The 25,842-nt window shown below is 35.2% G+C and overlaps 1 protein-coding gene across 4 annotated transcripts in view; it reads left to right on the top strand.

Moving 5' to 3' along the window:
• The window catches only part of SPATA17 (spermatogenesis associated 17), a 182,541-nt gene that overhangs the window by 52,327 nt on the left and 104,372 nt on the right, over positions 1–25,842 (top strand). For all 4 annotated transcript variants that reach the window (XM_032317202.1, XM_032317204.1, XM_032317203.1 and 1 more), the window contains exon 6: positions 17,223–17,346. In XM_032317202.1, coding sequence (XP_032173093.1) covers positions 17,223–17,346 — 124 coding nt within the window. The remainder of the gene's footprint in view (positions 1–17,222; positions 17,347–25,842) is intronic.

The following is a 25,842-nucleotide window of genomic DNA, read 5'->3' on the forward strand; positions in this document are numbered from 1 at the left end:
TGGCTACTTCAGCTTAATTTTCTTCCAACTAAATTATAAATCATTTTGGCATGTTTCAAAAAATACCAAATTGGGATTTGAAATCAATTTAAATTAAATTTGTAGAATAGAGTAGGGTATATTAATACTTACATAATTCGAGTCATCTTGTCAAGGAAGGAAAGATATCTCTTCATTTATGTGGGTCTTTTAAAATATTCATTAGTGAAACTTCATTATTTTCTTAATAAAAGGCCTGCTTCTTCGGTTTGTCTCTCTCTCTCTTTTTTTTTAACCCCTTTGTTCCTTATTTTTCCCCCCTAAATTCCACATCTGAGCGAAATCATACGGTATTTGTCTTTCTCTGACTGGCTTATTTCATTTAGCATAATAGTCTAGCTCCATCCATGTCTTTGGAAATGACAAGATTTCCTTCTTTTCTGTGGCCATATAATATTCCAATGAGTGTGAGTGGTGGGTGTATCACATCTTTTTTATTCACTCATCTCTTGATTTACACTTGGCTGCTTCCATAATTTGGCTGTTGTAAATTATGTTGCTATAAACATAAGGTGCATGTATCCCTTAGTGTTTTCATATTCTTTGGGTAAATACCCAATGGTACAATTACTGGATCATAGGGTAGTTCTATTTTTAATTTTTTGGGGAACGTCCATACTGTCTCCCACAGTGGCTGCACCAGTTTACATTCCCACCAGCAGTGCAAAGAGGGTTCCTTTTCCTCCACATCTTTGTCAACACTTATTTTTTGAGTTTTTGATTTTAACTATTTTGACAGGTGTAAGGTGATCTGTCATTGTAGCTTTGATTTGCGTTTTCCTGATGACGAGTGATATTGAGCATCTTCTCACATGTCTGTTGGCCATCTGGATATCTTCATTGGAGAAATGTCTGTTCATGTCTTCTGCCCTTTTTAATTGGATTATTATTGGAGTTTTTTGTGCTTTTTTTTTTTTGGTGGTGGTGTAAGTTTTATATATTGTGGATACTAATCCTATTTCAGATATGCCATTTGAAATATCTTCTCCCATTCCGTAGGTTGCCTTTTAATTTTTGTTGTTTGCTTCCTTTATTGCAGAGAAGCTTTTTGTTTTGATGTAGGTTATTTTTATTCCCCTTGCCTCAGGAGACATACATAGAAAGATGTTGCTGTGGACAATGTCAGAGAAGTTACTGCCTGTGCTCTCTTGCAGGGTTTTTATGGTTTCATGTCTCACATTTAAGGTCCTTAATCCATTTTGAGTTCATTTTTGTGTGTGGTGCAAGAAAGTGGTACAATTTCATTCTTTCGCATGTAGCTGTACAGTTTTCCCAACAGCATTTGTTGAAGAGACTATCTTTTTTCTGTTGCATATTCTTGCCTCCTTTGCTGAAGATTAATTGACCATGTAATTGTGGGTTTATTTCTGGGTTTTCTATTCTGTCCCACTGATGCCAGTACCATACTGTTTTGATGACTATAGCTTGCCTCCTGGATCTGGGTATCTGTTTCCTTTCCTAGATTAGGGAAGTTTTTGGCTATTATTTCTTCAATAAATTTTCTGCTCCCTTTCTTTCTCTTCTTCCTCTAAGATCCCTATAATCAAATGTTATTGGCTTAATGGAGTCATGAGTTCCCTAAGTCTGTTCTCATTTTGCATATTTTTTTCTTCGTCACTTTCCCAGCTTCATTACTTTCCATTACTCTGTACTCCATTTTTAATGGAGTACAGAGTAATGGATTAATTAATTTATTAATTAAATGGATTATTAATTTAAAATGGATTGATTAATTTAATTCATTCTTCTGATTCTCTAGCCTGCTATTTATTCCATCTAGTGCATTTTAATTTCATCTCTTATTCTTCATCTCTTATTGGTTTCTTTTTATCTTTTGGTAAGGGTCTCACTTATGTCCTCCACTCTTTTCTCAATTCCAGTAACTATTTTTACTTTAAATTCTCTATCAGGCAAATTACTTACATCTGTTGCCTTGTGTCTCTTGCTGTAATTTTGTCCTGGTCTTTCATTTGGGACATATTCCTATGTCTTCTCATTTTATCTAACTCTTAGTCTGTTTGGAAAGTCAGCTATATGTACTGCTTTCAAGAGTAGTGACCTGAAGAAGAGGTCCTCTAGTGCCTTGCAGTATAGTGTACTATGTTTACCAAAAGCAGGTGGGTCTTCTTAGGGGAAACCTCGGCGGGGGGGTAGTTCTCTTATGTATGTTGCATGTGTGGTCTGGTTTTGTGGTCTGGCTGCTTTTTCCTTCAGTCCAGTAGTGTAGAGTGGCTCTCCCAGCCTGTTGTGGGCAGTGTTTGGTTCCTGGCCTGGGTAGGGTGTGCAGCCTTAACAAGGTGCCCACTGGTTCACTTGCAAAGTGAGACCTGCCACTGCAGATTCCACCTGACTGGGCCATTGGATCCTGCGCAGCACACATGGGTGGGGTACACAGTTTTAACCAGGTACATAGGTCTTCTGTGGGGCTTGTTGCTGGAATTGCCAGGACCAAGGTCCCACAAAATGTGTGGGTCAGGTGATACGGTTTTGGCAAAGTTTGTGGTAGTCTACTGGGAGAGGGGACCAGCAGCACTGGGACTGAAGAAGCTCTGTCTGGAAGAGGAGGGTCCGTAAAGCCCAGGGGGATGGGGCTTGGTATAAGCAAGTTACATCATGACTGTCTGCTGTGCTTGTTCTAGCAGGTGGCCCTGTATTTATGCTGGGTGGGGGGGGAGGGAAACGGTGCCTGCCAGCTCCTTTGTTTTTGGAGGAGTTGCCCTGAGAACCTTTCCCTTCCCAAATAGGCTCTGAGTGAATAACTGTCCCTCTTATAGGCCCTAGGTGTTTTCCAACTTGATGCTTCTAAGCTGTATGTCGGGCTGTTTTCTGTGTTCGTGCTTTAAGGATGGGGACTCAGCTTCCAACAGCCTCCAGGCTCTCCCAGAACCCAGCCCAATGATTTTTTTTTTATTTTTGTAATTTTACATTTTAAAATTTTTATTTGTTTTTAAAGTTTTGCCTTTTTTAAAATTTAAATTCAGTTAATTAATATATAATGTATTTTTAGTTTCAGAGGTAGACGTCAGTGATCCATCAGTCTTATATAATACCCAGTGCTCATTACATCATGCTGATTTTTAATATTTCAGGCTTTCAGTCCCAATAATTGTAAGAACTCACAAAGGCAACTCTTGCTTTCAAATCTGGTTTTTATGGGGATTGTCTTCTTTGTGCAGGTTCCCTGGTGTGATAGTCTATTTCTCTCTCCTTTCTGTGCTTGTGGCTTCCTCCCTCCCAAGGTGAGTTTGTTTAGCTTGCCACTGCATCTCTGCCCTTCCTACCCCTTTTGATGTGGCCTTTACTCTACCTTTAGTTGTAGAGTTTCTTGTAGCAGTCTTCAAGTCCTCTTCTGGTTTATTTACACTGATATGAGTGTTCTCTAATTTTATCTGTGGGACAAGGGGAGCTTATGGCCCTTTCACTCCACAGTTTTTCCAATCTCTCTGTTATTATTATTTTTACATATAGGAAAGCAATATGTTTTGAACAAAATAATTTTATACTTTACTGAAGTTTTTAATTGGGTTTCAGAATTCTTGTACTTTTTTTAGTGCTTCACCTAGGTGTTGTTGGTTTGTTTTCTCATTCAGTCATTCAACAATCTGATAACGGGGTGGAGAGTAAACTGGAGCGATGGGAAACTGTGCTCTTGACACTGTCCTTCCAAGTCCTGATTGACCTCCTGTCACTGTGAATATTGATTTCATGAAGCAAGATCAATGTGAAGTTCCATTGCTCATAGACTCTTTTCTTTTCTGGGTTTATTTTATTCAGCAGCTCTCAGGCTACTTTTCCTCATTCTCCTCTAGCCCAGATTTGCCATCTGGTCTCAACTCAGTCAGAAGCTCTGATCAACAAAAAAAGAAATTACTTGGCTGCAGTTTCTCTCCTTTAGTCCTGCATCTGGTTATTCCTATCTTTATCCCTCTTGGTTGGAGCTCATACTAGATTCCTCAGACTTGTTCAGTTATTTCCCACATACTATACTGACTTTGTGATTAAGGAAAATACCCTGTATTTGTGGTCTAAATTTAATTGAAAATGAATTTAATTAAATATTCTTTTTTCATTCAATTCCTACTTACTCTCTTGAGTTGATTATGGGTACTGTGGCTATTCCTAGTTTTCACCTATATTTTTGTTTCTTTTTCTTCTTATTTATGACTTTGGAAATAGATTGTAGGCAAAAGAACACATTCACTATCTTCCTAGAAATCAATACATAATTATTTTAATAAGCACTCAGTATTAGATATTATTTTATGCTTTAAGTATCATTTCTTAACTTTTTAAAATCTTACCTTCTGTTCAAGATGTGGAGCCTAAGTTGTTTCACACTTACAAAGCCTTTTTTTAAAATTATTATTTATATACATGACTATTTTCTTATTTAAAGTAGTTTTATTTTAACCATTGATTATGGTATTTTCTCATTTCTCATTAAGATGTGGAAGTTTTATCTTTATAATACTACTGAAAATTTTCCCATTTCCTACTTTTGATATAGAGTACTCATTAAAAAAAATGTGAATATAAGTAAGTATATAAATGCATAAATTATTTGAAGATTGGTCATATGTTCTTTCTTAGTACATAAATATTTGTTAATTAAGTTAAATATTGCAAATTTTGAGGAGCCAAATTAGATTTTCAATAATGATAAAATCTGATTCTCTTAAAATATATACTACTTCCTTTATATATTGTTTCATGTTTTATAGTAAGTGTATAATTAAACATTTACAGTAATATTGTGATACTATCTGAAAGGCCAGTTCACACATTTTATAACCTCTGAGCTTATGTGAGTTAGGTGAAAGAGTGAATGTAAAGTCTTAGCAGATCTCAGTGTGAAACTCCCATTGAAAACATTAGGCACTGGGGCTCCTGGGTGGCTCAATGGGTTAAAGCCTCTGCCTTCGGCTCAGGTCGTGATCCCAGGGGCCTGGGATCAAGCCCCACATCAGGAATAACCAGATGTGATCCCAGGGGCCTGGGATCAAGCCCCCCATCTAGCTCAGTGGGTTAAAGCCTCTACCTTCGGCTCAGGTCATGATCCCAGGGGCCTGGGATCAAGCCCCACATCAGGCTCTCTGCTTGACAGGGAGCCTGCTTCCTCCTCTCTCTCTGCCTCCCTCTGCCTACTTGTGATTTCTGTCAAATAAATAAATAAAATCTTAAAAGAAAAGAAAAGAAAACATTAGGCATTATTTTTTAATCAAATAGAGCAATTGTCAATCAAACACATTATCAATCACTAACATGTATTGAGCACTTACTGTATACCAAGTATTGTGCTTAGCCCTTTATTCTCATCATCTCCTTCAGTATTCACAACAAACCTATGAGGTCAATATTACCTACACAACAATTAAATTAGAAACATTTTAGTTTTGTTTCATTATGTCTACAACCTCCCTCTAAGTGATATTTTTCATAGCATCCTTAGTTGGAGTGGAAATATTTGCATAGATGTTTGATAAAGAATCAATAGTTACCTTAAAATAAGACTGAGCATAGAATATAGATAATGAACCATTTCATCATTAGTTATTTGATAAAGTAATTTAAATGAAACATTCAGAGTCAAATTTTTTTAAAGAGTTTATTTATTTGACAGACAGGGATCACAAGTAAGCATAGAGGCAAGCAGAGAGTGAGAGGGAAGCAGGCTCCCTGCTGAGCAGAGATCCTGACACGTGACACGGGGCTCGATTCCAGGACTCTGGGATCACGACCCGAGCGAAGGCAGAGGCTTCAATCCACTGAGCCACCCAGGCGCCCCATTCAGAGTCAATATTAAAAGTAATTTCTGTATTGTTTTTATGTTCTTCAATAAAGCCCATCCATTTCCTTTTGAAAGTACACTTTATTTTAAAGCTAGTCAATAAAATCATTTATTTTTTACTAACCATATTATTTTAAGCTAATGAAAAGAGTGGTAGATATATCTATTTTAGTTATATGAGAGATATATGAATCATAAAAACTGTCTGTTTTGTAGATTTGTTTGGTAGGTAAACTATCAGGTAGCCTCCATAAATGGGTTGTCATGTTGTTTCATTTATTTTTATTATTTGAACTCAAATTAACTTCACAGGTTCACACTTTATCTGTTGTGAATCTGAACCAAGTAGGACAGAAGAAAAGGTGCAGTTCCATTAAGCTCTAACATATCATTGGCTGTCAGGTAAGCCTTGTTACGCTGTCCATCCTCATTTAACTATCCCACAAGATCTCTTAATGAAGTTAAGCCCCAAGTTCACTCCAATAATTCTGTGGCAAGAGTTTGTGCAATGTAACAATTCATCACTTGTCAGGAAGGCACTTTTAGTTTATACATTTAATAAGGGCATCCTCTAGCTTGGTTAATTAGAAGTGAACAGTTTGCATATTTACTAAATGCAGAGTGTCATTGCCACCACGGCCTATTGCCTACATGAATTATTTCTCTATCTGCAATAAACAGCTGGGTAATTATTACTGCCATAATCAGATAAATTCCCTCTGTAAGGCTTTTCTTACATGGCAATTCTTTGAACTCATCCAAAGCTGAACAAAATTTATGAACTCCAGCAGCTAGGCCACTTTTTCATACTATGGTGTCCCTGTTCACTATTTCAAGGACATAAGTAGAAAACCATTTATATTGTGTAAATAAGGAGAATAAATATGATTACCTAAAGATAACATTTCAATAAACCTCATTTTAAAAGTATAATATTCTGATCTCAGCCAACTAAATGATAGCGGTTTGGCTTTATCTAATTGTATCTAGATGACAGGCTCTTTTAGTAAGGAATAACCTGAGATGTAAAGGAAACAACATTTTCGTTTCAAGAACCAAATTACTCTGTAATGTTAGCTGTACATATCACTTTTTGTCTGTAGAATCATTTTATATGTAAAGATACGATTAGTATAGCAATTAATTTGGTAGAATTTAGATAAAAACACACTAGAGTGTCTAAAATACAGTGCATATTCTTTGCTTTAGAAACAGTCTGTTGTGTATCTGTAATTAGTAATTAATGACATAATTGATATAATCACTTTATGGACTGATACCCACTCATCTTTCCATATACTGTATTTTTAATATTCTTTTTTTCCCATATACTATATTTTTAACAGGAATGTATTACCTTTAATGTATTGCTATTTCAAAAAATTTTCTAAGCCAAATATATAAAATGAATAAAAAGCTTCATTCCTGAAATAGAATTAATAAAAGGAAAAAGCTTATTCCATTGGATATAATTTTTTTATATATATGTATTTAATTTTTTTCAAATTTAAGAATTTACACAATGAATTTTAGTTTACAAAGTTACATTAAAAAAAAAAGAATAAAAGAAATAAAGACCACAGTAAAGGAAAATACGGAATGATAACTATCTTGGTGTGATTGATCAGGAAATATGATTAGTTAAGTATGTCCCATGGTGAAAATGTAAAAAAAAAAAAAAATATGCATATGCTAAGAAACAGCTTTTTCTAGCCCTGATAAAAAAGGAATTTCACATTCAAATCTTCAGTAGGATACACTGGTAATGTAATGAACAGTGACTTCAGTAACTTTTTATTTTAAATGGGAAAAAAAGCCTTCTGAATTTCAAGTGTCTCTTTTTTGTGGTGATATTAAAAAAAAAAAAAAAAAAAAGCCAGAGTACAGCATTAAGTTATTATTCATTTGAAAGCAAAGGACTAAAATATGTTGGTTTGTGGTTTTAGTACAACTAAGGGGAATGGATGAAATGAAGTTCTCATCCCTCTGTGCTAGCTGAGGTCCTGAGCTCTTGATAGGAGACGGGTGGAAGAGAGTTCCTTCTTTTTCCTTTTTAATTCTGTGATAAAGACCGGTAAAGCTATTGTGAATATTGTTGATTGAGAATGTATTTCTAGAGTGGAAATCAGATTGGTACTTGATATATTTCCGTACAAATTTTTTCACTCAGTCCTTGAGGATATGTTTAAGTTATTGAGAAAAGTTACCGAGAAAATGCAATTATTGCCAAAAAATTATTTTTAATTCTATCAGTAGGCTTTTGGGCCTTCATATTATTGGGTTCTTTAAGGCATAAGGCACTGTTGATCCTTTTTTTTCTCTAATCTCTCTTACAGCTTAGATTCTGTAAGGCCACTCTCTCCTGGTTTCCTTTCTACTTTTCTAATGGCTTCATCTTTGTTTATTTGTGTATTTGCATTTATTTGCCTGATCTTAAATATTAATTTTCTCTCTTTGATGCATTTGCCTTTTTGCTGTTTGTGCTCTGGACAGTCACTTCCTCTTCTGGGATTTTAGCTAACAGTTGTATGGTGATGATTCATAAATCTGGATACTCTCCTGCTTTAACTTCTTAGACTGATTATAAGATAGTTGGTCAACAAGCAGTATTCTAAAACTCAGATAATTTTCTGAAATTATATGTAATATACTATTACAGGTGATACTTCTTTAAAATATGTTGACCTCATCCTATCTTATTGTATTGCTTTAGGAGAGCACCCTGATTAATTCAGAGATGTGCCTGGATTGAGTATGAGTGTACTGCATGCAAAAGCATCAGCAATTATTTTTGCTTTAAAATAATGTTAACACATTTTAAATGAGAGACAATGTGTGATTTTTGAGTGAACACAAAGTAAATATGATCTTGCAATTCTTTTAGCTACCTCAACTCTAAATTCTCCCCCAAACAAAAAGTCAGAAGCTTGATACTCCTTCACAGCTGAATCACTGTGAAGATACACAAAGGAGAGAAAATGCAATGTGCCTTGATCTACCCTTATGCAGGAAAGCCCCCATGCTGTGTCTCAAAGTCACCATCTGTAAAGTCATTTCATTTCACAAAGAAGAACAGGAACCTTGTTAATAATACCTGCCCCTTACCAACCTCAGTGGAATGTTGTGAGGTTGAATTAATGTCTGTGAAGCCTTGGAGCTCCTGAAAATAATGCACTATGTAAATACATTTTATTGTTATACCTACTGTTGTACTTAGCTCAATGTCACTCTCAGTTATTTGACATCATATATATGATATAAAATTTTACTTCCTTTTATAGCAACCATCCAGAACAGTGAAAAGAAAATAATTTTTCAGTGAAATATGTGCATATATTTAGAAAGAATACTACACGAAAAAATTCTTTTCAACTAAGTTTATTCAAAGGAGCCAGAAGAAGAAAAAAACTGATTTTCATGAATGATCTTTGAATGGAGTCTTACTGCTTTTTAAAATCATGCAAAGTAGGCAAATGAAATAATGGAGCAATTGGGTGATCCTTTTTTATGATCAGAGTGAAGTCATGGTATTGTAATTTTATAACATCGACCATTATCTTCTTTTTTACCTTTTCATTCTCAAAATATCTCATCTATAGAGTACAAATTTGCTAGCATTACCCTTAGAGAGTGCATTCACTCTAGGTCAGGAAACCTTTCTTCTACTCTAAAGTGCTTTTCCCCCACTGTTGACGGACCACGTCTTCCGAAGGTAGCCATAGTTTCCTGTGAGTAATCCAGCCTCTTTTCCTCCCCCTGCTCCTTTCTCCCAACCCTTTAGTTCAGTTCCCAGTGCTGCCACCTACAGGAAGCCTTTTCTGATTTCTCCAAGCTTAAGCTCTGCCTCTGTGTTTCATTTTCTGTCTGTAGTCTAGTTGGTTATCTGTTTTTCTTTTTTCGTTTTTTTTTTTTTGTTGTTGTTGTTGTTGTTATTTTATTTGTAAGCTGCTTGAAGGCAGGGATTGGCCTTTACATCTTTTTATTTCTTTTAATATCTTAAACATACTTGTGACTAATTGAATAAACAAATGAGTGTTAATGTTCTTCATGGTATTCATTCTTCAAGTAGCTTAGGCATTTTGAAGAGAAATTCATCTATAAAGAAAGGATTTTCGGGAGTCGCTAAAAATATTTTCTTTTTTTTTTTTTTTTTTTTTTTTAAAGATTTTATTTATTTATTTGACAGAGAGAAATCACAAGTAGACAGAGAGGCAGGCAGAGAGAGAGAGAGAGGGAAGCAGGCTCCCTGCTGAGCAGAGAGCCCGATGCGGGCCTCGATCCCAGGACCCTGAGATCATGACCTGAGCCGAAGGCAGCGGCTTAACCCACTGAGCCACCCAGGCGCCCAAAATATTTTCTGAAAGGACTCTTGTAAGTCTTTTCAGAATGTTAAAGTCTCAACTGCAGGTTTCAGAGTAAGGCATGGAGCTCAGGAGCAGCCTGAGTGCTTGAATATGAATGACTGTGTGCTCTACGGTCCTTAATTTTAAACTGTGATTTCCCTTTGTAAAATGCTGCCTGAATGAAATTGGCAGCGCCTGTCCAACAGGTCCAGGGCCCCAGTAACCAGGTAGACAAAACAAGTGGTTTAAATGCTTTGACTGACTTAAAGGGAAGCTTTTCTTTCTAATGCAAATATTTTGGGTATTTTTCTGACTTCTGGAGTATCTATTCCAAGGTTTTATCAGTCCCCAAATCGTTTTGAATGTCACACACCAGGTCCAACCATGTAATTGGCTTCCTGGTTAATATTTTTGTTATATTCTAGACTTTGCCGCCCTTTTTTCTTTTATTGTCTGTTTATTTGGTTAAATTAATATGGACATATTGAGAGCAGATAATTATGAAAGAGAAAACAAAACGCATTCAACAAACTTAACTAAAATACTCTTCTGTCATAATACACCACAGCAGAAAGTAATGCTTTTCAACTTATCTTTTTTTTTTTGAAGGCTTCTTGCACATCACTGACTTCATTTCCCATCAAAACAGAGTGAGGACTCTGGAGAATTGTTTGAATCCATTTCCTTAGTATTATTTTTTCTTAAAGATGTCACAGAGGATGACATTTTGTTTTTATTTGAGAGATTATGTAATATTATCAGTTCCCTCTGAAATTTTGGTCATTTATAATTTTAAAACAATCTCTGTTTTTTATTTCTCTGCCAAAATTATGATTTCTATGAAAATATTGTGTGCATATCATGTCTCCTTTGTAGTATTTCTCTGTGCTTTAGCTTATATGGTGATACTCATATTAAAATTCCTAACTGACTATAAGGCATCTCTTTATGATGTCATATTAGTGAGTAGAATTGAATCATCTTAATTCCTCAACAGAATTGATAATTTTCATTGCTGCAGATTATGCTTCTCAAACTTCAGCAGGCAAGAGAGTGCCCCAGGGTCCCACCCACCAGGATTTCTGAGTTGGTCTGGGGTGGAGCCTGAGATTGTGCATTTCCAACACTTCCCAAATGAAACTGATGCTGTTTTCCAGAGACCACACTTTGAGAACCACTTTATAGGTAAAGAGCCAGAATCCTGGTTCTTCCCTCCTTCCCAAGAGAGGCTTTCTCAAGGTGGCTTCTTATCTCTTCTAATTAAACCACCAGAAGGGATGAATTGTATGACTAGTCAACTGCGAAATAGTTAAAAAGAATAGTAGCACTTAGTTTATACTAGATATTAGACCAAATACTTTGGGAGGGACACATTAATGAATAAACTGTAATCCTGACCTTCAGGACCTCAGTCAGGACTTGGTGGGCAGAAGGCAAGAAGTTGTGCGTGTATGCAGCTATAATATATTATAGAATGTAACAGTCATATAAAAGGATTTTGAGAGTGGAAACAGTGAGAGATTAGTTATCATTGAAGTGATCTATGAAGACTTTTTATTTTTTATTTTTTAAAAGATTTTATTTATTGATTTATCAGAGAGACAGAGAGCACAAGCGGGGAGAGTGGCAGCCAGGGAGAGAAACAGACTGCCGGCTGAGCAGGGAGCCTGATGTGCGCCTCGATCCCAGAACCCTGGGAGCATGATGTGAGCTGAAGGCAGCTGCTTAACCCTCTGAGCCTCCCAGGTGACCCATATGAAACCTTTTTAAAGAAAAGAATAGAGATGTTTGTTCTTGGGTTCTGCACCTACAAAGATGAGAAGATAAAAATTATAAATTGTTTTAGTATCATATTTTGAAATGCATAAGAAAATCAAACAATGGCAAAATATAGTTGACCCTTGAACAATGTGGGAGTTAGGGGCACCGACTCCCTGTATAGCTGAAAATAGACGTATAAGTTTTGACTCCCTCTAAACTTAACTACCAATACCCTGCTATTGACTGGTAGCCTTACCAATAACATAAACAGTTGATTAACACACATTTGTATGGTATGTGTATTCTGTATTCTAGGATAAAGTAAGCTAGAGAAAAGAAAATGTTATTTTTTTCAAAATATTTATTTATTTCAGTGAGAGAGAGAGAGAGAGAGAGAGCAGGGCAAAGGGGCAGAGGAAGAGGAGAAAGAAACCCAAGCAGACTCCCTGCTGAACCCGAGAGCTGGATGCTGGGCTCAACCTAGGACCCCTGAAATTAGACTTGAGTGGAAACCAAGAGTCACACACCCAACTGGTTGTGTGACCCAGATGCCCAGAAAAGAAAATGTTACTAAGAAAATTATATAAAAGAGGAGAAAATACATTTGTCATATTGTAATGTATTCATTGAAAAAAATCTGCATATAAGTGGACCTGTGCAAGTTCAAACTTATGTTGTTCAATTGGATTTGGGCAAAATGTGTGATAGGAGTATAGTATTTTGCATAAAAGGATGAATTTTAGTGTGAGACCTGTACTCAAATTCTAACTCTCACCTTCTAGTTTGGGAGTTTGGACAGAGGTTTAATCTCTGTGACTCATTTCCTAATCTATAAAATGGGGGTGATAATACTTCCTTACTGGATCGTAAAAGGATTAAAAGTGGTAATGTGTATGTTTTAGGCAGGAACCTCTTGGAAATAAAATGTAAGTGTAGGATAAAACTGGTAAGACTTTATTTGTTAAACTGATAATACCTTATTAAACTTATAATACTTTATATTACTGTTCAGGGGAGTGAGGATGAGGAAGAGTGGGAGTGAAGTGTCGGAGATTGAAACAGACTCTGAGTGCAGTGCTTTGGTACAGGACTGTATTGGGGGGGGGCCTTTGGGGAATACCATCAGAAAGGAGGTAGAGAAGTTGACCTGCATCAGAAGTATTAGCCAGTCACTGGAAGCCCAGGATTTGGATGGGTCTTCAGAGTGGACCCAAAGTGAGACAAAGGCTCTGGGCCTATGTATTCCCTTAATCACCAGTCACTGGATGCAGGCTGGAGGGAGAATGTGGAAAAAGCCTGAGACCGGGCAGCTCTTCTCCCATGGCTACTCTGCATTGGTTCTATGGGGAGGGGAGGGATGTGTTATGGTAAGTTCCTGCTGCCATGGTCACCACTTCCTGTGGAGTCCCATAGTGACTCAACAAGGTACACCAGGTATGCACTGCATTCTCCATTAGCCACTCGGGTTTGCAACGAGATCTCGCAGCAGTGATGGAAAAAAGGAACATTTATTGGCATGGCTCTCTTCCCTTTCATGCTTCCCACCAGCCATGCCTCTTTGCCTCTTAGAAAACCAGATTCCTTGGGGTGGCTCAGTGGGTTAAAGCCTCTGCTTTCAACTCAGGTCATGATCTCAGGGTCCTGGGATCGAGCCCCGCATCGGGCTCTCTGCTCAGCAGGGAGCCTGCTTCCTCCTCTCTCTCTGCCTGCCTCTCTGCCTACTTGTGATCTCTGTCAAATAAATAAATAAAATCTTTAAAAAAAAAACAAACAGATTCCATACTTTGCTTAATGGATTTTATCCACAAATTGCACATTGATCAGAGGAGAGAAAAGAAGAGATTGTTGAGGAGGTTGAGAAAGTATAAAAGATTGGCATCCATTTGAGTTGATAAAGGAAGTAGTCTAGAAGAACATGGCTTAGAGTGAAAATTCAGTATATAGCTAACACCCGTGTAGGGCCTACCTGTGTGGCAGCCCCACTTTGAGTACTTTATGTAGATTAATGTATTTGTTCTTCACAATAGCTTGATGAAGAAGACACTGATACTAATATATTTATATTTTATAGACGAGGATATTGAGACTCAGATATTAATCAGCTAGTAAGTAGCACAGCAGAGAGTTTATAACCAGGTGTCATTTCAGAGTTCATGCTGTGAACCATTCCATTGTATTGCTTCCAAGTAGCTATTTTTAGTTTTATTATTGCTGTCATAATTAGAATATGTAAATATTTTAACATTATAAATATCATGAACATTAGCAAACTATATTGAATATGAAAGACTTTACAAAAGTTTTGGTAATTTTTACCTTTATTTTTAAACTAGTATCACCAGATAATTTATATATATGAAAAGTGATACAAGAAGACCTGAGACTTACCCAGGTTTTTTTAGCTATATAGTAGGAAACAGGAACATAATAAAAAATGTATGTGGTTCATTCAATAAAAAATATCTTCTGCATAATATTTCTTGTATCAGGATGACTACAGCCTGATCTGCAATTAGAGAAACTGTAAATCTAAGGATCCTAATTCCATTTCTGCCATTAACTGATTTGTTATTCAGAGTACATCACTTCATCTCTTCATGTGTTACCATATTTGTAAAATAAGGTAATTAGTAACTATCCCATATATATCACAGGATTGTGTTATAAGGATAGAAGTAAGACAGTATATATGCTTGAAATGAAAAAATATATTGAAAACAACCTGGAATTATTTGGGAAAAAATTAACTGTTTTAGAAGTACTGCATTAAAAAAAAAATTCCCTAGATAAAAAATCGATAATTTTTATAATTTTATAAAGAAACCTAGTTCGAACAGTTTCCATCATTTAATCCTTAATGTGATCATAATTTTTTATTGCATCATTTACAGTGAGACATCTCTTCATTGCTATTGATATAACAAAAACTTGTATATCAGGGATAAAAATTAATTCAGCTCTTCCTACTTGGTCATTAAACAAAGAGTATTTGACATGAATATAATTGTGATGTTCAGTATATCTGTACACTGTCAAGTATGGCAATAAATCAGGAACATAAGATTGGCTTTTTCAAAAATTGTATAAATTTATTTAATTAATTACTTTTGTGTTTTGAGACTACCACAGATTAATTTTTCTAAGGTTTTGTCAAACTTTTTTGGATTTACTTTTAGGGCTTTTCAGTTCCTTCTGGGTTTACTGTGTGTTTTCCTTACATACTGGAAACTGACATTCTTTTGCTTATCTTTCAGTTTTTGCTTTCCTTGTCAAGCTCCCTGAATACATGGTGTTTTTAGTTTATGTTTCCATATCCAGATGATGGACTGTTTTTACTACATCAAATAATTTACACTTTTGATTTTGTATCCAAGCCATATTACTTCTTTGCAGTTTACCTGTTCATGTGTGTGTGCAATTATATTGGATACTTTTTTCTTTCTTATGTAAGGTCTCTTCTTATTCATTAAATTATTTATAGAACACAGACGTCTTTGTAGATGTATTTTTTTTTATTTTTGTGATTGCTTGGAAAATTACTGTGCTTATCTTTGGAATGACATAAAATTGGATACATGCATATCTGAGTAATTATCCTTATAGAGGCAGTTCACTGGTTATTTTAAATTATCTTTAAGACTTATGAGAGGAATTATAGAAGAAACATTTTTTTACATAATATTAAAAGTAAAGATGAAAATTAATAATGTATTCAGTTTTTTATGTAACATGTGATTGTTATTTTTCCTGGTAAAAATTCTCATTTATTCATATGTACCTGCCTTGAAATTTGTACCTTAAGGACAAAGAAAGGTCACCAATCCTTCTAACTCCTGGTTCTTTGTCAAAAATGGACACAGTTAATGAGGTTTGTTTGGTACAGAACAAATTCTCAGACACAGATAGAGATCCTTTCAATGGAAACAAATTTGTTTGGCTTTACCAGGTTACTTAGCGATTAATAATAGCCTTGAGATGCAGGTCAGAAAGGTCATTGTACCAGCTTGCCAACACAATCTAAATGTGCAGCTAGCCCAGCTCTGTGGGCGCAGAAGCCCCCAAAATACTATGCATAAAGTAAAACAGGCTATTTTCTGACTCCTTTTTTCATATTAATAAGCAATTTTCAAGAGAAGGGTGGCAAAATGAGGGCCATGCCACTCCAAGTAATTCATTTATTTTGCAATTTAATCTTATGTTGAAAAAAATTGCTCTGCTGCAATAGCATAGCATGGTGATTTTTAAACGTCAGTGTGTTTCATAAGTAACCTTGTATGAAGTATTGTATTAGTAGCCTTTAACAGAAAATTGCAACAAAAATATTTCTAGACATTGAAGTAGAAATGAGAATCTTTTTTTTTTTTTTTATTTTTGGAATCTTTCCCTCGATATCTTTAGGGTAAATGCTTGGTGATTTAATAAAAGTTAAAATTTTACTTAAAGAACTGGACACTAAGTTGCATTATCTATTTTTTAAAAAGAATAATGTATAATTTCAAAACATTATTTTAACATGAATAGTTAAATTTGTTCTGTGAAAATAAAAGATTTTTTTTTCCATATTTGATAATATCTTATTCGGTTTACAGGCGTTTTTTTGCAGAGTATATTTTACAAGTTGGTTTTTGTTTAAATTTCTTAGATATACACTCTCAAATGATGAAATTTTCATTATTTTAATAGAATTTATCATACCTAGAAAGCCATGAACTTGTTCACCTAGTTTAGCTTTTATTTTAATTATCTCTATAACTGAACAAAATCACCTTTCAAGTGCAGGATAATACATGTTGATATTATTTGAACTATTAACTGGAGTAAACTAAATTAAGTATATATATAAAACCCATCACATTTTCAAAATTACCCATTAGTATACAAAATAAATGATTAGAGATTTGTAAACATGAAATCAAAATTTAAAGGAAATCAGTAGCTCAGACATTTTCTTGGGATATTTAGGTATGTCCAAAATAGCTAATCTTCAACCAAAGAAAATGGCAATGTAGTTGTTCACTTCCTTGGGACCTGATACATTTCCTCAGCTGTTGAATTAGTTATAGTATGTAGATATTTGATTTAAAAAAATTTAACCACTGAAAAATCACTTAAATGCTTTTTAAAGATTGCAAAGATTCAGGGGAATGTGCAGGTAAGATCGATTACCCCACTGATTTTGATGGATGTGGGTGACGGTAGCCTCAAAAACTTACTTGATTATCATCAGTGGCAGAAGGAAAATGTTAGCAGGTTTTTAGTCTCATAAATAACTGCAGGTTGTTTGGATGCAGGGAGGCACTGGAGGAGTTTGCAGAGATGAAAGAAAGAGAAGAGAAGAAGGCCGACCTCGAAAGGGAAGAGAAGCAAAGAGATTCCCAAGCCCGAAAGATGCATTACCTCCTCAGCACAAAGCAGGTCGGTCTACCTGTCCCTGACAGCTCCCGTAAACCACTTGGGCCCCTAGCCTGACAGAGATGAAGTAGCAGGCTGAATGGGACATGACTTGTTGAAAAGATATCACAAAGACTCTCCTGCGAGTTCAATTCCGTGCTTCTGTGTAGGTGCGCGCGGGCACCAGGAGTCGTCTGCGACAGCAGCTTCATAGAGGCAGCGGCTGGGACGCCGGCAGAAAGGTCCAAGTCAGCAGTGTGATCTGCCACTGTGATAACACAACACGAAGGGCATAACCTCGCTTTTGAAACCCATTCTGAGTGGCTTATTGTTGTTTCGCGAATTGATCAAGAACTAAGAAGTTATTAAACTGAGGTCGCTTTCAGGTTTTCTCTTTTACTTGAGCTGATGTTGAGATTAGAGCCATTCCTGCACCCTTTCTAAATTTAGTTGCACATTTTCAAGTAAAGCTTCGAACAAACCTGCTTCAGCAATTGCATCTTCTTACTGTGATAACAGATGTGGAATTGGGAATACTTAGAATGATTTTCTTATAAATGGTAAAATTTTAGTGCCTCAGATTGTACCGTAGTTGCTAGTTGCTGAGAAAAAGATACATTGGCCTGTAGAATATTCTGCTCACAAAGAAATATGGTTAAAAAGCAACATGAATGGGCGCCTGGGTGGCTCAGTGGGTTAAAGCCTCTGCCTTCAGCTCAGGTCATGATCCCAGGGTCCTGGGATCGGGCCCCACGTGGGGCTGTCTGCTTAGCGGGGAGACTGCTTCCCCGCCTCTCTGTCTCTGCCTGCCTCTCTGCCTACTTGTGATCTCTGTCAAATAAATAAATAAAATCTTAAAAAAAAAAAAAGCAACATGAATTTAGGGATTGAAGTATGTTTTGTTAATTGAGGTTCAGGCAGGAAACTAGCAATTTGTGGGTTTTTATTCTTTCTCATAGACTTTCAAGTTAAGTCTTAGAGTTCCAGCTGGAGTCACACATTCAGATGTCTCAGACTTGGGCAAGTCAAATCTGGTTCTGTGGTGGAGGGTCGTGGAGGGTGTTACCTGAGATTAAGTGTCCTGCTTCCAGGCATCCAAATTCAAAAACATTAAGTACTGGACTGGCCATGTACATTTAGGACAGAGAATTGCACTTCTAGCTCTATTTGGTAGGCTAATTAATAGTAATTTCAATAATAATAACTATTTTAGTGTTTACTTAGTATTTGTATAGCTGAGTTATTTCCATTTAACAGATAAGAAAACTGAAAGAGGAAATTATGGTTTGATTTATAGACACATATGGTATGATTTATAGACACAAAACTAGTAATAGGTCTGCTACTCAAATGGAGGTCTTTAGATTCTAAATACTTAGGCAATAAAGACAACTTAAGAAATTGTGGGCACCTGGGTGGCTCAGTGTTAAATCTGCCTTCGGCTCAGGTCATGGTCCCAAGGTCCTGGGATGGAGCCCCGGTGGGCTCCCTGCTCAGCGGGAAGCCTGCTTCTCCCTCTCCCACTCACCCTGCTTATGTTCCCTCTCTTGCTGTGTCTCTCTCTATCAAATAAATAAAATCTTTAAAGAACAACAAAAAAATTAAATAAATAAAAAATTGTGGTATTTTTAAGTTTCAGTTATAAATTCATAACTGTAAAAAATTTATCTGTATAATTGGTGGGCTACACTTTCCTAGATGTAGAATGACATAAGGAGTTCTTTTTTTTAACTTTAGTTATTTGTAATTTTCATTTTGATGAAACTAAGGGAGGCATAATATATCCTTTAATTCTTTAAACTTGATAGTAATTATTGGGTAGAGTTATTTATTTTGATAACTCTGAATCCCTTTTATACTTTGAATCTTCTTATTCTGAGGTCTTATTGCACTGTTTATACTTATATGATGGGTACTGTAATGGCAGAAATGATTTTTTAAGTGGTGAGAATCAGATTTAACAGAAACATTTATTAATTTTCTTTTATCCAGTGTATTTAGATATCGGGTTCATAGAGGAAAATTTTAGAATGTCCATAAAGACTAAGTTTTTACTAATAAAAATACTAGAATAGCAGGGGGCACCGGGTGGCTTAGTCGGTTAGGTATCCACCTTCTGCTCAGGTCATATTCCTGGACTCCTGGGATTGAGCCCTACATTGGGCCGTCTCAGCAGAGAGTCTACTTTCCCCCTGCCCCTCACCCTGCTCGTGCTCTCTTTCAAATAAATCAGTAAAATCTTTAAAAAAAATTTTTTTAAATAATGGGATAGCAAATATCCATGCAGTACTTAACATGTGCCACAGAGTATGATAGATACTTTATATGCACAATTTCTTTATTTTGATTTTATTTTAGTTTAAATTTAAACACCTGGTTTAACAAATTATTTCACAAACTTGACCATGTAACTTGACTCCTGGATCTTAATGAGTTTTTAATACTACCACTGTGTTTTAGCTGTGTTTGTGTTAACAAATACAAGCTGTCAATTCCCTAGCCTATTTTCCTTCTTGTTTATACCTTGAAGACTACTGGTAATGTCCATGTATATAAACTTAAACTGATCTCTTGTTTCTAGAAATCCTTGGCATCCAATAGAATGATTGTTTTTGAGGCACTATGACAGTAGAAACAGTATGGGCATTGAAATCAGAGCTAAGTTGGCATCCAGGATTTCCCACTTAGGGTAAGATATCAGATGATCACCTGGAATTGTCTGTTTCACTCTACAATTTGAAAGAACATTATGAGAATTGAATATAATATATTTAAAATACTATCGGGCCCTTCGTGTTCCAGTAAATGATAACAGTCCTATTATTAGAATTTAATCTATCAAGGGACACCTGGGTGGCTAAGTCAGTTAAGTGTCTACTTTCGGCTCAGGTTATCATTCCAGGGACCTGGGATTGAACCCTATGTCGGGCTCCCTGCTTGGTGGAAAGCCTGCTTCTCCTTCTGCCTGCTTGTGCTCAGTCTCTCTCTCTCTCTCTCTGTGAAATAAATAAATAAAATATTTTTAAAGAATAATTAAGAGATAAACGAAGATTCTATACATTTTCTTCTGTTTGTCTTAGTTGTTGGAAGCGTTCATTTTCTCATTTCTTTGCTTTAATTATTAATGAAGATTAGTTAGAAATATTGATAGTGGTCTTTGCCCAATATTCTCCTCGCCCATTTTACAACTGGCCTCACAGACCTGAGGGCAAGAGGGGAAATGATGTTCTTAAATCCCCTTCCTTGGAGAGGAATATTACATATCAGAGATTTTCATTTGGTTCTGACAAGTTGGTCTATTTATTTTGTCACAGTGATCTTTATATTCGATCACAAATAACTGGAGATAAAATACAACCCTTTGAGCCTATGTAGACACTTTTATTCCCAAAGCAAACTTTTTTTTTTTTTTTGGTACTGAAATAGAACAGTGGTATCATCTTAGTCTCATCTGTTGACTTTGGTCAGGGAATTAGTTTTACCAATGGGGCAGTACCAGAAATTTCAAATGTTTTATTCCTTAGTTCTTATTATGATATAAAAAGGTTGAATTTTAAACTGATAAGTCACAATTATAAACCATCTTTACCTAAACGAAAGTATGCAATATTCACCTTAACCTAAACAAAGATATCCAACACTAATATTAATAAATAGATTGAATATAAATCTTAACTTTAAAAGTCTTCAATTATTCCAGATAACATATTTTGAGTACCGACAATCTGTCTCATGCTGAACCAGGTGTGGGACATACAAATGTATACTATGTGATCCTTAACCACAAGGCGTATTCACTCTGATTTCAGTCTATGCCAGACAAATGCTTTTACCAGAAAGAAATTTGACACCTTTCAATTGCAGTTTATATAGGTGGTCTTATTGAAATTAACAACCACCTATATTTATGATTTTGTGATTCCATTTATTGTTTTATTTTCACAAAAATCTTTACTTTTCCTAACCTAAAAAAGACTCAGAGAATGAAAGACACATGTTTCAATTTGAGTATCAGTACTGATTTTCTCAGCATGACTTGACTGTGGTTGAAAAATTAAGCTGCAGGTTTTAAAACATTACTAAGATATTTACAGATTAAATTCATGGCTTGTTTTAAGAGTTTTGATTTCAAATTATATCAAATACACATTTAAGTATAAAATAAAAGTCAGATATGAATTGAGTATTTGTTATTAAAGGCTTAAGTCACTTTTAACTCTCAATTTATACAGTTATTGGAAAGTTTACTGAATAAATATTCAAGTATAAATAATTTTTATAAGTACATCAGGATAGGAAAAGTTCTGCTGATGTATTTAAAGGGATTAATACTAATAGCCTTTTTAGAACTATTTTTTTGGTGATTTTAATAATTTAGGAGTGATTTATAATGATACATAATGATAGTTTGTAGAATATTAATTTTCATATTGAATTTTCATAAGTCTAATATAGCTTCACTTAGGTGAGTAGAAATAAAACGTTAATTCAGACGAAGAATGCTTTAGAAAAGATAAGGAATTTTCTAAGTCAAAATTGTGTTTGTGAATTCATATATAGGTAATAAATGAAGTTATGTTGTTATTTAATTTTTAATAATTTTAGGACTCTTATGCTGATAGACTGACATACTCATACTGATAACCTAGTTTCAAAGTCAGTGTTAGTAACAAATCTGGTGTATATCTTAAAATAATTCTAAAATATTTTCCCGATTTTTACTGATATTAAGTATCTCATCTTTATGCAAGCAAATATGTTAACACTAATAGGAATTACACAAGTAAATAACTAATATTGCAATGAGTGAATTAATAGACCCCTCAGGGTTTTATTAATTAAAAAGTTCAAGTCATATTAAAGCACCTTTTGTATATGTTTATTTCAATCAGAAAGCTGAACATGGTAACTTATTTGCATAAATAATCAATCACCATTTACTAGTAGTAATAAGGTTAATTTGTTGCTACAGACATAATAGGATTAGTCAATTATATTTCCCAGAAAATACTATTTGTTATGCACCCCATCACCTGTAAAACAGGATTGAGTTTAGCGCCCTTATTAAATGAACACATCAAAAAAATCTTTGTCCCTGTAAAAGTTTTATGAAAAGAAAGCTAATTTTAGTTGATTTGAATAAGTAAAATGCAAACATTGCTTCCATTTGTAAATTTAATTTATCTTTCTGCGAAGATTGATTTAATAAAGTTATTTATTTTGATTCAGTAACCAGTCAAACTAAATCTAACACATATAGGACACATTTCCTTTGAAGAAAATCTCATTTGCAGATTTGTTTTATTCCAAATAAACTGACTTTCATTCCTGTCCTTGTTCTTGAGTAATAAATTATGTTGTCTGCTCCACCTACTGGTAGCTACATGAAAAAGGCCTATTGTTGGCTTATTAGAAGATACTCTAAAATGTTGCCAGCATTTTTACAGGTCCTCCTGGAGAACAGCAGAGTTACAGATACAAATCCAAGATTCAAGTACTATATCATAGTGTTTAGAGCTATAGGTTATTATGTAGAATTATATACGTTGTTTCCTGATCAGTGAAAAATATAACTTTTTTATTTCAATGTGCTATTAAAAAGGACAGATATGAAATATATTCATGAGTAAGTATAACTATATTTTATTTTATAACAATGACTTTTAATAGTTTGTACACATTTACTTTAAAACTAAAAGGAAAATTTATAAATTTCATTAAAATTTGTAACATTTTGTGGAAATGATTTTCACATCATCACTTATATGTTTTCATTTTTTTTCTTTAATGGGTCATGTTTTTTTTTGTTGTTTTTTTTTGTTTTTTTTTTAATTTTATTTATTTATTTGTCATAGAGAGAGAAGCGAGAGCAAGCACAGGCAGACAGAGTGGCAGGCAGAGGCAGAGGGAGAAGCAGGCTCCCCGCCAAGCAAGGAACCCGATGTGGGACTCGATCCCAGGACGCTGGGATCATGACCTGAGCCGAAGGCAGCCGCTTAACCAACTGAGCCACCCAGGCGTCCCTAATGGGTTGTTTTTATATGGACACTGAATTAATGGTTTTTGGTTATTTAAGATTCTTTAAAAAGACCCCATGCTCCAATTAATATTAATAAAACATTGTCTTTCCTTATTTTTTGAGAGAAACACATGGTTTCAGCAACTTTATTTTTCAAAATTGTATCAGATCACATGTGTATGTGAAAGGAAAGTAGCTTAATTTAAAAAACTTAATATAACATGGGGTGCCTGGGTGGCTCAGCCTTTAAGCATCTGCCTGCATTGGGCTCCCTGCTCGGCAGGAAGCTTGCTTCTCCCTCTCCTGCTCCCCCTGCTTGTGTTCCCTCTCTCACTGTGTCTCTCTGTGTCAAATAAATACATAAAATCTTAAAAAAAGAAAAAACTTAATGAAAATAATTGATACTCTGTTGATATGGATACCATATTGATATGGATAGCATGTCTATAAGACAAATCTATAAGGTGAAAAAATGTGTAAATTAAGTAATACAGTAAGTCTTCCAAGCCCTTTATTGCTTTCAACTCTTTCTCCTCAAAATCATGAATGGGGAGATTCTGTGCTTAATATGTGATTGCACACTTTTAATTTGAGGTAATGAAGTAAGAGAAGAATGGCAGTCTTTCAGTGTGTACCTGCACATGGGCAAGCATGTGTGTGTGTGTGTGTGTGTGTGTGTGTGTGTGTGTGTGTTGTGTGTGTGATGTATCTCCGTGTATATGGTGTAGTTGGAAAGCATCTTTGGAGATCCTTCTCAGAAGGCATTTTCCTTAATCAATGGCATACCACAGCAATAGTTGGGAGATCAAGTATGATAACAAAATGTACCCCTATAGTAACTCTCTGGAACACACTTTTATACCTCTTGATCCTTATATAAAAACCACTTCTTTGGCTTAAAAATACTATGTTCCTCTTTCATTTCTAGGCTGGACACCCCACTTTCTCTTTTTTTTTCTCTGCTCCCTTCCCCATCTCTGTATTTCCATAATATACATGCAAAAGGGTGTATGCCTTGATATTTATGGCTGTTAATCGTATCCACTATGTTGAGTATATTATATTTTTGATCTTCATGGCTTGATGCAACCTGATTTAGGACGTTCACATGGTTCATTGCTTTTGCTTTTTGGCTTTTTTTTTCTTCTTTAAGTGCTTTTTTCTTTATTTGTCCAAATCAGTCTTTATTTTGATCAATGATCTAGACTATTCCTAGTCATCCAGATTGTTAAAATCTTTCCCTCTTTTTCATTTTCTGTGTAGAATCACAGTCTTCTTTCAGTTTATTCCTCCTACCATCTTCTAAATAAATTCCATTATGTCCATTTCCTGAAGTCTGAGCAATAGTAATAATCTCTAAAATGATTTCTCTTGTTTAGTCTTTTGTTCTTTTTCCCAGTATATTTATCACCATTGGGTAAATTTTGCTAAAATAGTGCTTTTTATGTAATGTCTCTCTGCAGTTTATAAACCTCCAATGATTCCCTGTTGTCCACAGGATAAAATCCAAGGTTTTCAGCATGTGCATTTGACACTCTCCAGACTGACTCTACTCTGCCCGTTTATACTTAGTCTTGTCTTTTGTTCATCCTCAGGGTTGGCATCCTGATCCAGTCTGATTTTTATACCCTGGAAACATTCACCACAAGGTTCTCTTTATATGATATAAATCATATAAATCATATAAATATATGATAGGTGACTTCTTGTGGCTTGTCATATTCTGGAAACTCAGAAACTTCCCTTTACCCCACCCCCCACCCCCAAAAGAGAATCAGCATCTCACATACGTCCCACTAACACTTTGATTTTGCCATTACTTTATCGTTAAAGATATATTTCTTTTTCCCATACTAAATTAAAATACTTTTAGAAAGGAGACAGCTATTAAGGTGTTCTTATTAGTATAGCTCGGTGAAAATTAATAACTGTGAGTAGGCTATCATAAAAGGAAGGAGGAAAGTTTGTCCAGAGTCCTGAGGCAATGCCTATAGTATGAAGACCAAAATGGGCACAAGGTTGGTAACAAAGGGAGCCAGAGATGGTAAGGGATATATTGACTATGTGGAATGTCTGGGGAGAAAAGTAGGTCTTGTAAGGTACTGAAAGATAATTAGGAGGCCATGTAAGAGAAACGTGACAATTTTGCCATTTTGCTTAGCATCGCTATTTAGTGTTCCTAGTTAAAAATATCACTCTAGATTCCTCTTATTTCTTTCCTACATCACACAGCATTCCCAACAATGAATTCTTAATTTTTACATTACCCACTCCCTGGTTATGGCACATTTTTTTAGGTTGAAGAGGTCTGGCAATAAAACTGAGAATTACGGAAGTAAGGAGTGGGAGTAGATTCATAAGTCTTACTTGAAGGATCTTATATTTGTTTTTGCCAACTTCCCAGTAGTTTGTATGTTTCTATGGAGAAAAATATAAAAATAGGAACTCACCCTGACAGAGGACAGGACCCCTGATTGGAATATATTAGAGCAGCATGGAAT

This window comes from Mustela erminea, chromosome 17, assembly GCF_009829155.1.
Source record: "Mustela erminea isolate mMusErm1 chromosome 17, mMusErm1.Pri, whole genome shotgun sequence".
NCBI lineage: Eukaryota > Metazoa > Chordata > Mammalia > Carnivora > Mustelidae > Mustela > Mustela erminea.